This window comes from Camelina sativa, chromosome 9, assembly GCF_030686135.1.
Source record: "Camelina sativa cultivar CO46 ecotype springtype chromosome 9, ASM3068613v1".
NCBI lineage: Eukaryota > Viridiplantae > Streptophyta > Magnoliopsida > Brassicales > Brassicaceae > Camelina > Camelina sativa.
The window spans coordinates 36,526,635-36,539,133 of NC_141888.1; the positions used below are offsets into that span (position 1 = coordinate 36,526,635).

The 12,499-nt window shown below is 35.5% G+C and overlaps 2 protein-coding genes across 2 annotated transcripts; one reads left to right on the forward strand and one right to left on the reverse strand.

The window, feature by feature from the left end:
- Positions 1–5,556: 5,556 nt before the first annotated feature.
- LOC104713277 (uncharacterized) lies at positions 5,557–9,561 on the forward strand. Its single transcript, XM_010430363.3, has 12 exons — positions 5,557–6,008; positions 6,202–6,421; positions 6,524–6,724; positions 6,823–6,893; positions 7,009–7,171; positions 7,381–7,974; positions 8,063–8,443; positions 8,525–8,600; positions 8,680–8,743; positions 8,838–8,973; positions 9,066–9,179; positions 9,252–9,561. The coding sequence occupies exons 1-12, from the start codon at positions 5,680–5,682 to the stop codon at positions 9,315–9,317; spliced, it is 2,415 nt and encodes an 804-aa protein (XP_010428665.2). The 5' UTR covers positions 5,557–5,679; the 3' UTR covers positions 9,318–9,561.
- Positions 9,562–9,615: 54 nt separating this feature from the next.
- Positions 9,616–12,404, reverse strand: LOC104713278 (enoyl-CoA hydratase 2, peroxisomal). Its single transcript, XM_010430364.3, has 11 exons — positions 12,118–12,404; positions 12,005–12,027; positions 11,792–11,897; positions 11,640–11,707; positions 11,358–11,430; positions 11,144–11,183; positions 10,800–10,872; positions 10,567–10,717; positions 10,378–10,448; positions 9,990–10,163; positions 9,616–9,903 (listed from the first exon to the last, which is right to left on the reverse strand). The coding sequence occupies exons 1-11, from the start codon at positions 12,175–12,177 to the stop codon at positions 9,816–9,818; spliced, it is 927 nt and encodes a 308-aa protein (XP_010428666.1). The 5' UTR covers positions 12,178–12,404; the 3' UTR covers positions 9,616–9,815.
- Positions 12,405–12,499: the final 95 nt, after the last annotated feature.

Genomic DNA, 12,499 nt, shown 5'->3' on the forward strand with positions numbered 1-12,499 from the left:
TAGAGCTCTAATCAAAATGGTAGCTACGAATATGTAAAGTCACTACGAATATGAACATATAGCCAAAAAGAAAAGTTACACCGGGAGAAATGATTAGCTCTGAAAATTACTGATACGACACTAACAAAGCATAGATGTGCTATGTGTGTATGTACATCGACGGTTGCTCCTCTTTCTGTATAAAAGTCACTACTCGCAATTATAGTTTACCAACTATCCCTGCATTTTTTTTTTTACTTTTGTTGCCTTTTTTGAAACCTCTGCATAGTTTAATTAGAGAAAATACATTTGAAATTATATAATTAGTTTTTGTTAGTAATTATATTAGTTTTTGGTATTTACAGCATATAAACAGATTACGATATCAGTTTAGGCAATCATGCGATGGGGTAAAAAGCATTTGTCCATGCATCGACATTTGTCCATGTCATTAACAAACAAATTAAAACCCATAAGTGTTTTTCCTTTAAAATTTAAAATAAACTAATTAATTTTGAAAGAAGAAAACATAAGAATCTTTTAACCTAAAAAGAAAATAAAATGTCCGGAAGATAGAATGCATAATAAAAAAGCCTTTCTAAAAGGGAACCAAAAGTGTTGACCTTTTTTACAGTCGAGTTCTCATTTTTTTCATGTCTTAAATCTTAAAACATAGTAATAAAAAGGGAAGGTAACATTTTTAAAAACTTATGTGTATCATGTATACGGCATTACAATATACCGAACGCCATATTATAATCCGAAATTTATTGATATACATATATGTGTCTGTGTGACTGTATGTATACTTCTTCTCTTATTATAAACTTTTAGAAAACATAATGTTTATAAATCGATAGCATGGTGATATTCGGGAAAGTATAATTTGAAGCCATTTCTTACCTAAATGATTAGATCATACCACTGACAATTTCGCTATGCGACAAACCCATCGTTTTTTAGTTCATCTCAATATCTCATAGTCAATAACAATAAAGATCAAAGATGAAAAAAAGATCAAGTTAGACGAAAAAAATCGTTTATGTCTTTTCTCTGTTGTCAATAAATACGAAACTAAACCAAACAGAAACAGTAAATACGAAACCTATTTTGTCAAACCGGTCGTTCCGGCAAATCTTCTTGACTTCTTAAAAAAAAAAACTGTGTAACAATACTCCATTTGTTTTTCAATTTCTGGCATAATATTTGTTTCGAAAATATAATATTTTTAATTTGGAAGCAATATTGTAACTCGTTTACTCTAATAATGCGAACAACATTAAGTCAAAATTATCATCATTTTTATCTTTACAAAGCCAACAAAATTAAGATTTTTTTTGGGTGAAATGTGGAGAATTCAATGGAGAGAAAGTTAGATGGGGGTGGTAGATTTTGAGGCAATAAATAGTGGGAAGAATTATGAGTTGTTGCAATTAATGCACGCAAGGCATGCATATTTGTTTTCTCATCCACACTACCGAATGAATAATAAGTCCTTTTATTTTTTTGTTGGAGTTTGTTCCCGTTTATGAGAAAAATAATACTACAAAAATAAAATAACAAAACAACAATACATACTCCCCGAAAAACAAATTGTCACAAAGGAATAAATGAGACTTTGCAGGTTGTGGGAGTGATGAGTGCGACATCTCAGTCGACAGAAGGGAAAATATGTTTTTGTTATATAGTATTAATAAAATGATGTCATTCCAATTGTATTTTTTTTTTTTTGGTGTTCAAACTTTAAAGTAAGATAACCAAAAAAAAAAGAAGAGATTGACCTTCTTCTTGAATATTCGTCGATTTATTTTAGTGTAGCATGGTTAATTTAGCTAGGTCAAAAGTTTGAAATAATCTTTAATATAAAATTTGTGTTATACTTATACTACATCCATGAGCCTAGGATTCTGCAATCCACTCCATGGTGGAGTTTTAAATGGACCCATCAATTGGAAGTTGCTTCACACGAACTGAAGTCAGATATTGTTAATTTTACATGACTCTCAATAATAATATACTACATTTTATAACCAAATATATATTTTTACATATTTCTTAATTTCTATATTACGTACATGTGTTAAAGATATATATATATATTCAAAAAAAATTAAGTCACAAGCAAATAGAAATCGCTTTCTCTCCAATAGAACATGTGATCAAATAAATGATTGTTATGGGTGAGTTAAGATTTAGCAAATGTGGATTCTGATTAACAAAATCCGTGTCGTGGCATAATATAAAGTACAAATTTTGTTAATCAGTAATAGTTAAAAGTCTTTATTTTATTCGACTGTCTACATATAAATTCTAAAGTAAAGTCTATTTCAAATTTTAATTCTTTTTAGTTTTCTATAATTTTGAGCAAATTTTCATAGTGTTACTAAACCATAGTCAATTAAAAATGGTGCCGTTTCAATGTTGTGGTCCGGAAAAAAAGCTGAGAAAAGGAAAAACGAACGGTAGGTCGTAGGCGTAAAAAAGAACCCCGTTGAATTTGACATTTTGCTTTCCAAATAAAATCCCTAGAAATTTATTGGGGTTTTTGGCTTATACTATCTATCATTAAGACTTTGGAAAAGAAGAAAACTTATCGAGAGAGAGAGAGAGAGAGAGGAAAGAGCTTGTTGTTATTTTACTTTATTTTCCCGAGAAAACCCTTTTGAGTTTCTTCTACTTTCATTTTGTTTCTTCCAAATCTCTTTCTTCACTGTTCTTTTTTGTTGTTGTTTCTGTTCATAGTTGTTAGATCTTATGTCTTTTCATGTCCGAATCTTTAAAAAACTTGATAGTATATCTCTTTTCATTTGATTAAACCCATCCACAAAAATTCCAGCTCTCGAGACGATACATTATTGTTCGATCTTCTCCGTAGCTTTGTGACAACAGAATCTAGCTAGGGTTTCGTTTTTTTAAAAAATTTTTTTAGTATATTTGTTTTTAAGTCTTTGGTTCATAAATTTCCTGCTACAAAACAACAACTGTACATCACCATCATTAAGAGAAACCCATCTGCCTCTTTCCCAATCTCATAAATATTCTCACCGTTCGCTTCTCTCACATCTAAATGTTCTTTCTCTCTGTAGCTTCTCTCTCTCTCTCTCTCTCTTTCCTTCTCAAAGGAAAAACCCTTTTCTATTTTACATTCGACAGAAATGAAATGAGTGAAATTTTTTGGATCTTTAACCTTTTTGGTCATGCGGGTTTTGACAAAAGAGTCTCTTACAGAGATCTTTGGCATTCTGTCCACCTCCTCTCTCTATATATATGTGTATAAAGGACAGGTATACGCATCTGCGTTGTGTTTTGTGAAGGGGAGGTGGGCATACTGCCAATAGAGATCTGTTAGGGTTTCTTTGTAAAACCCCTCATGATGTATTCAAGATCACCCGATCCATATTAAGGTCTGAAGAAAAGTAGGTATTATTTTGAATCTACTCAACCTTTTTTTATTAATATGTGAACACTTCTTGTTCTTATTTAAGTCAATTTCACTTGACAATTCTATCTCTTTTGATTTGATTAATCTCTCAAAGTTTAAACGTTTAATGCTTTCTTTGGTTGAGACTCTGATCCGAAGGTGGGTTTCTATATATGATTGACCACATTTGATTGTACCATTGAGACGTTTAATCGTAAGAACTCTTCATCCTTTCTAATTTGCAACGGCGTTGACAAATGTGAGGTTTAGGAATAGTGGTGGCGTTTGAGACGTTTACATCATCTAGGAAAGGTAAACTATTCATAAAGTAAGAGGACCCATGAGTCCCAATAAAGGTACAGGTAGATTGAAATCGTAGGAGAATATGGTAATGAAAAGGAGAATTTACTCTTCCTTTTTATGTTCTTGAAGTGAAGCCCACACAATGTTATGATGATGTCTTCTTTTTCCTTAAGTTGGAATCTATATCTATAGTATGTGGTTATTTTGTTTATAAGTACAAATTGCATGTTTCTATCATCTGATGATATACATGTGTTCAATCTGACAATATGGTATACGAAAAATCAAAGTTCAACCTTCAAGTTGGAATGTAATGATCAGGTTTCTATATATATATGATCTAATTAAGCTGGGGACATTTTTATGTCAGTTTTTGATTAGATGGTACAAAAAAAAAATGCTATTGTCTATATATCTTACTCTTACACTAGATTAACCAAGAAACTAGCTGTTGTCTTTTTATGGCGGATAAATGAAACCAAAATCAAGTTCAATCTGATAAAATGATTCTGGTCACATCATTTTTTGTTTGAGCTTAATATTGTTATTTGTTACGATTACTGGATTTTAACGTAGAGAAAATAACCTTATTTGACCTTATACGTTACTATATATAAGCAGAAGTTTAGAACTATAGTGTTCGAAGTCTTTGATGCGCCTATGAGGATTAATCAAGGTATATATATAGATCAAAACATTACCATCTCCATTAGTTTTGCAAAATTACAACTCACTCGCGTCAAAGAAAAATTAAAAAATTAAAAATTAAAATTCAACAAAAAAAAACCTTCCCCTAGTAGCCTCATCATTGGAAGTGTGTCAGTAGCATTTAAATTATCCTTTCAAGGCAAAATCTCCAAAACTTTTTCTACGTATTTATTTATATGCGCGTGACTCTCAAATTTCCGTTCTAGTTAAGTGGTCAAAGTTGCTTTGTTTTGTCAATTCACAAAAACTCCAATAAGTATTTTTCTATACGTACGTTCTGTAGTGGCTAGTGTGTTGTTGTTGCGTATGATTATTATCCTGCAAACTCTGCGTAATATATATACTTTAAAGAAAACAAATGGAGTAGTTCAAAAACCTACTTTCTAGAAAGCAAAAGAAAAAATGTTCTTTTTTTCTTAACTCAGTTTCCTCCTAAACGGTGAAAAGCCTCTGTTACTACTACTACTATACATTTAAGGTAACTTAGACTCTTATAAAAAAAGAAGAAATTAGGAGAGTTCAAAGGCTTTTTTTTTCTAATATGTAATGGTCTCAAGCTTGTTGAATTTGGGCTTTACATATTACATTATATGATAAGATTTAGGCCCAAAGCCTCTTAATATATAGCACATTTACAAGTCTACTATAACATATGATATGCACAATGTTGGTAAAAGTTTTATATATTCTTGTATGAATTGGTGGCTGATTAAGAAGCTCAGAGAACTCTGAAGTGATATAACCTTATCACTATAATCAAAGATGATATACCAAACAACATATACCACACCACATCAGCTGATTAGGTTGATTACATAGTTCAAACTTCAAACAAACCGTTTTACAAGTTCCATTTGGCCGTAACACTATTTCTTGGAAAAACTATTCAAATTCAAACTAGGTATTTCAAACTCCTTCTATTTTTAATTAATTATCGTTCTAGAGGATAATTTTGTATCAAATTAGTTGTCGTTTTACGTTTTCAATACAGTTTTATATGATAATATCAAATAAAACAATATATTAGTTAGAGATAAAACAGAAAAATTAAATATTTTTTTAATATGTGTAAAAAAAAAATTAAAATAGAGGGACTGTAAGACAAACTGTCAAAAATATAAAAGATTTTAGCGTATAAAAGTCGCATACAGATATTTTTTATAAAAAAATATGAATGTGAAAAAATATCTGTATGTGATTAAATTTTGGTACCTATCTATAGACCGACGACTTAACGGCAAACTCGGTGAAGAAGACTTGAAAGACCGATGCTCACAGCGTTTGCAAGTCACGCGCGTTCTCACGTTTTCGCATTTGTTACCGTCCCAACAATCACGCGCCGCCTCCGTATAAATACCTTATCATCACGTCGCATATCGTCTCTCTCCTCTTCTTCTTCTCTTCTCATTAGCAAAGAAAACTTCTCCAATCATCGACCCAAGTCTCTTGTTCTTCTTCGTTCTCGTTCTTGTTCGACCTCCGCGGTTATGGGATCTTCTTCTGTGTTCGGCGACCTGTTACAGTATCCTTCTGCCCGTCGTGATGATTCCGTCGTCGATGACTACCACGGCGTCAAGATCGTAGATCCGTACCGTTGGTAAGTGTTCGTTTAGGTTTTTGTAATGGCTCCGTAGCTCTGGATTTGACTTGGAGATTGACCTTCCTAAATTGTTGGAGATTGACCTTCCTAAATTGTTGGAGATTTCTTGTGATTTGATTTCAATTTAGTTATGCTTTTGTATCCTTCTTTGCGTTGAATTTTGTCATTCTGGATTTGTGTGTTTCGATAGGTTAGAGGATCCTGATGCTGAAGAAGTGAAGCAATTCGTGGAGAACCAAGTGAAATTGACAGATTCTGTGCTTGAGAAATGCGAAACTAAGGAGAAGCTCCGTCAGAATATAACCAAACTTATCGATCATCCGCGTTACGATTCACCGTTTAGGCAAGGGAATAAGTACTTTTACTTCCATAACACTGGCTTACAGGCTCAAAGTGTGCTTTATATGCAGGTATATTTCTTGGAGAGACATAGCATTTGTATCAGTACATATATACATCGAGCTTTGTTTTTTTTATTTTTCATTTGAGTTTTGATTGCGTTTTGAGTTCAGGATGATCTTGATGCTGAGCCAGAGGTTTTGCTTGATCCGAATACTCTTAGTGATGATGGAACAGTGGCTTTGAACACCTTTTCTGTTAGTGAGGATGCTAAGTATCTGGCTTATGGTCTTAGTGCTAGTGGTAGCGACTGGGTGACAATTAAGCTGATGAAGATCGAGGACAAGAAAGTGGAGCCTGATACTTTAACATGGGTATGTCCCTTTTACATTGTAGCTGATTAGTGAGGTTTGATCAGCAAAGTTCTACTATCAAGGTTTCTGATATATTCATGTTTTCTCTCTTGGAACAGGTTAAGTTTACCGGCATTACGTGGACACACGACAGCAAAGGATTTTTCTATGGTCGCTACCCAGCTCCCAAGTAAGTCATGTATACTATACTTGATTTCTGGCTTAAGAGACGTACAAGATGTGTTGGAAGAAGCCTTTCATTACAGTTCAGAAAGCTTAGTTATTCTGCCAATTTGATTTTGTAGAGAAGGAGAGGATATCGATGCTGGCACCGAGACTAATTCTAACCTTTATCATGAGCTGTATTACCATTTTCTTGGCACCGATCAATCTCAAGATATCTTGTGCTGGAGAGATCACGAGAATCCTAAGTATCTGTTCGGCGCTGAAGTCACTGATGATGGGAAGGTAACACAACCAGTTCTTATCTTGGCTTAACTTCGTTTAAGCTCATACACCTCACCCTTTTTTGTTTTCTGTAAATGCTACCAGAAAACCATTTTAATCATTTTCCGCTTTTTTGTATGATGGTCATGTTACTTAATCCGTGATTCGTTATCTGGAACTTGAATTCTTAGTTCCTGATTTGAATCTCACCATGTTGTTTCTTCATGCAGTACTTAGTCATGAGCATTAGCGAAGGTTGTGACCCTGTCAACAAGTTATACTACTGCGATATGACTTCATTTGCAGGAGGTCTTGAGAGTTTCAGAGGAAGCAGCAGTTTTCTTCCATTCATAAAGCTTGTTGACAATTTTGACGCGCAATATAGTGTTATCTCTAATGATGAGACTATATTTACTTTCTTGACAAATAAAGATGCCCCTAAGTACAAATTAGTCCGGGTTGATATAAAGGAACCAAACAGTTGGACTGATGTTGTTGAAGAACACGAGAAGGATGTCCTAGCATCAGCTTGTGCAGTCAATGGGAATCAACTGGTCGCATGCTACATGAGTGATGTAAAGCACATTCTGCAAATTAGAGACTTGAAATCTGGTTCCTTGCTTCACCAATTACCTCTAGATATTGGTTCAGTATCTGATGTTTCTGCTCGTCGCAAGGACAACAGCTTTTTCTTTAGCTTTACTAGCTTCCTTACTCCTGGTGTGATTTACAAGTGTGGCTTAGCCAATGAATCTCCAGAAGTTAAGGTGTTCCGGGAGGTTACTGTACCCGGATTTGATAAGGAAGCATTTCAAGCCACTCAGGTAACGCACTCTCTAGTTGCATCTTCCTGTTCTTTCAAAATTTCATTTGCTTGGCTTATGTTAAAGTGGATTCTGGCCCTCTTTGTAGGTCTTCTATCCCAGCAAGGATGGAACAAAGATACCAATGTTTATTGTGGCCAAAAAGAATATTAAGCTTGATGGATCACACCCATGTTTGCTCTATGCATATGGTGGGTTTAACATAAGCATAACACCGTCATTCAGTGCTAGCCGCATTGTGCTTAGCAAGCATCTCGGTGTTGTTTTCTGCTTTGCAAACATCCGGGGTGGTGGGGAGTATGGTGAGGAATGGCACAAAGCAGGTTCACTTGCCAAAAAGCAGAACTGCTTCGATGACTTTATTTCTGGGGGAGAGTACCTCGTGTCTGCTGGTTATACACAACCGAGCAAGCTGTGTATTGAAGGTGGCAGCAATGGTGGACTCTTAGTTGGTGCTTGCATAAACCAGGTAAGTCTATCTCTAAAGCTTAGAATTTGCAATCTTTATTTTATATAGCTGGCACACTTATGCATAATTCTAATTCTGCAGAGACCAGACCTTTTTGGGTGTGCTTTGGCTCATGTGGGCGTCATGGACATGCTACGATTTCACAAGTTCACCATAGGTGAGTTCAATTATTTCTCTTTCTTTATATCTGCTGTCTTTCATGGTTCTTTAACTCATGAGATGTTTTGCATGCATAGGTCATGCCTGGACTTCTGATTATGGCTGCTCCGAGAATGAAGAGGAGTTTCATTGGCTGATAAAGTAAGTCTTGTAGTATATGATATGTATGGGTTGTTGTGTTGATTTGTTTCCCAATGCTGTTTTTTGTTACAATTTGGATGTGAATGTGAAAAAGGTACTCGCCTCTGCACAATGTGAAGAGGCCATGGGAGCAACAAAGTGATCATCTAGTTCAGTACCCATCCACTATGTTACTGACTGCTGATCACGATGACAGAGTTGTGCCACTTCACTCTTTGAAGTTACTTGCGGTCCGTCCCCTATCTTGTTTCTGTTTTCTTTTGTGTCTTTTCTTTAAGGAGCCAGCTTATAGCTAAATGCTTCTTCCCGTATATATTTGCAGACGTTGCAGCACGTGCTGTGCACAAGCTTAGAGAATAGTCCACAGACAAACCCCATAATTGGTCGTATAGAAGTCAATGCCGGGCACGGAGCTGGTCGTCCAACTCAAAAGATGGTAATAACAAAATTCACGTTAGTTATGCTTTACATTCAATCGTGGCTGAAAAAAATTGAGGTTTTTTAACAGATTGATGAGGCAGCTGATCGGTATGCATTCATGGCAAAGATGGTGAATGCTTCATGGACCGAGTAAAAAAGAATCCCTTACCTACACGCAATTTCTCAACTAGTTTGGTGTTTTATGATTCACACACAAACAGATCACATTTTTTCAGTTTCAGTTTTTCATTTGACATTCATGCTGTATGGTCCAGTTTATGATGTCCCTTCTAAGCTTGACACCCAAAATTAGGGTATAAGGTACTTTGGAGTGGGTGGATTGTATTGAACAGATTCTTTTCGAAATCCCATACCGAAATGTAGCAATCAGTTGAATATTTGAGATTGGCTCGGTTTATGTGGCTTTCATAAGAGAGAGGTAGAATCTGTTATGGCAACCGCAAAATATCCCTGGTTGCATTTTGGGTTTCACTACATACACATACGATACAATCAACAATTTTCATTAACCGTGACCGACATCAAAGAGTATTTATTCAGGAACGGAAACCAGTTCATGTAATGGCTGTTTTGCCTTCTGAAACGTTTGTCGCCTTTGCAACATTATGACTGTATTAAAGACCTAAAAGTTTTAAAGCGACGAAGATAAGCCGCGTATATCAACATAACCAGATAACACAGTCTTGTTCCTCTCCTTCACTTTTGTCTGATATATTACCCTGTGAATTCATGAAAGCTAAGCTCAGGATTGCATAAAACAGTGCCTATGGATAATAATACGAGGAAGAGAGAAAACAAATTCTACCTCAAGTCTTCAAGCCACATTTCGGTTATCAGAGTTTCACCGGGAAAAACAATTGTGAGGAATCGTCCTGATATGGTTTTGACAGCGGCTGGGTCACCCTTGCAAACACACTTGATGATTGCCTTGATTGCAAAACCCAGTGTGCACAACCCATGCAATATCGGGCGAGGGAATCTTCAATGAAACAAGTGTCAGCCGTGTGGGAAGTAAGTAATGTGCGAGTTTTAGAAAGAAAAAAGGAGAAACATTTCAGTGGTTACTACTACCCAATTAACCCATGTAATGTCCAAGTCATACAATGAATAATGAATTTTAATCATTTCAACCTGTTGAATTTCAAATAACAAAACTTGTTTAAAACAAAAGAGCTTATAAGGGGTACACTAACCCGGCAAGTTTTGCAAATTCTGGATCTGAATGCAGAGGATTATAGTCACCAGACAGCCTATAAAGTAATGCCTGCAAGGAGATATAAACCAAGATTGTTAGATAGTGTGAACAAGTAGGGAATCAAAGGGAACATAAACAACTTAAATGAAAAACATCAGTACACCTCAATGAAAAATTAGATGCTTGCCTGTGATGGTTGGGTTCGCTCTTCGCATACCGTTAAAGGTTGCCTTTGTGGGATTTTCACAGCTAAACCCTGGTTACTTGGATAATTTTTGTAAGAAAATGGTTGAGAAGAATTTGAGAAACCGCCAGCACCTCTTAGAAATACTGTCGTCCTGCAGAGAGTAAGTTCAGGATTAGTTCATAAGTTTCCAAGCCAAAATGTCCCAGAATGAGTACCTGCAGAGACGTTCTTACCTATTCGTGCATAACAGTTCCCCTGACCCTTGCTCGTAACTTTTGGTTTCTATTTCAAGGATAGCTGCTTTACCTAAAAGATTGTCATTGAGAGAGAACAGAAAAAGGATGAATTTAAATTGCCTTGAATTTTCCCATGTCAATGATGGATGCATAACAGGAAAAGACCAAATTATTCCACTTCCTGTTAAGTTAGGGTTAGTATAGCTAAATGCTTGGAGTTACAATATTTTTAATATAGCAACTTCCTCTGAGTTAATTAAGTCTACTTTTTAATTCTCTTTAGTAGTTTGGTTTTCTGCTGAAACGTGGTGACACAGAAAACAAACAGTAGGGACAAGTACCTTTATCTTGCAATCCAGCAAGGCTTACTTTGTTAATTAACTGCATCAACATGTACAACATCAATTCAGAAATATAAAGCAAAGGCCACTTCGTATATAGTTGTCCAAGGTCTTCGAAAACAATACTCCAGAATGAAGGTATGATACTTAGTGAAAATCCTAGAGTCAAAACATATATATGCATATAGGTATAGTACACGTAAAAGCTACTTACAGATGCCTTGGAAGGTAATGGCCTGCATATTTCTATGTACTGCTGTCCATGCAACAAGAGACTAGGATCAAATCTGCAACAAGAAACAATAACATCATCATGCCAGGTTTCATCCTTCTTCCACATCTTCAATGTATTCAATTGTGACAGGGATTGACACAGTTTTAATAATTGTGGAACACTTAGGATGAAACTTCCACGAGCCAATTTCATTAGAGAAACTTCAGAACTTGAAACAAATCCAGTTTACAACAAAAGTGGCAAGACAGAAATTGTGCTTACTTAAAACCCGGAAAATTCAGTCTTGTCATAGATCCAAGGGTGAATAGTGAGGCAAAAGTTGGTAATACCTATAATTTACATAGATTAATTAAAAAAGGCAAAGAAATTAAAAAAACAGTCACAAGTAGACCCAGATAAATCATTGAAGATACCTGGATATAATCCTGGCCATCTCTGTGATACACAAACTTGAGCTCATCGGAATCAACAGCATCTTCGCCACAAGCACCAATTCCCAAAGCATAGATTGCAACATCTCTAATTTATACACACAAAGTAAAAACATCCCAAATAAAATTAATTCCCTAATCTCTCCCACGATGTTCTCTACCATGTTTATCCATTTTACAAGAGTAGATACAAACCTTTCGTTATAGGTGTATTGCGTCTGTGAGGGGAAAAAAACGAAAACGCGATCAAAGAGAGTGAGTTCGTCTCGATCAAGGAAATATCTGTTAGGGAGAAGAAAAAATCAAACCTCGGGAAGCTTATGAGCGAGAAGGAGATCAGGATTGAATTCAGACTCGCTAGTCGCCATCTCCGATCAGGTTTCACCGCTTTGCTGACTTTTTCTCCTTTTCAGTGTCGTTAGTGTTTTTAGTCACACTTTTAGATAAGTCGTTTCCTCTAAACGACGTCGGCGTTTGAAGATTATTGAAAAAAGTGCAAATCCCAATGCTTTTATTACATTAGATAAGATATTTTTTTCTTGCCTTATCCAATGTCACATATCAAGACTATTAATTTGATCATAAGTACTAGAACATCATTAACTACAGTGGGCATTTGGTCTAGTGGTATGATTCTCGCTTTGGGTGCGAGAGGTCCCGAGTTCGATTCTCGGAATGCCCCTTTTTGCA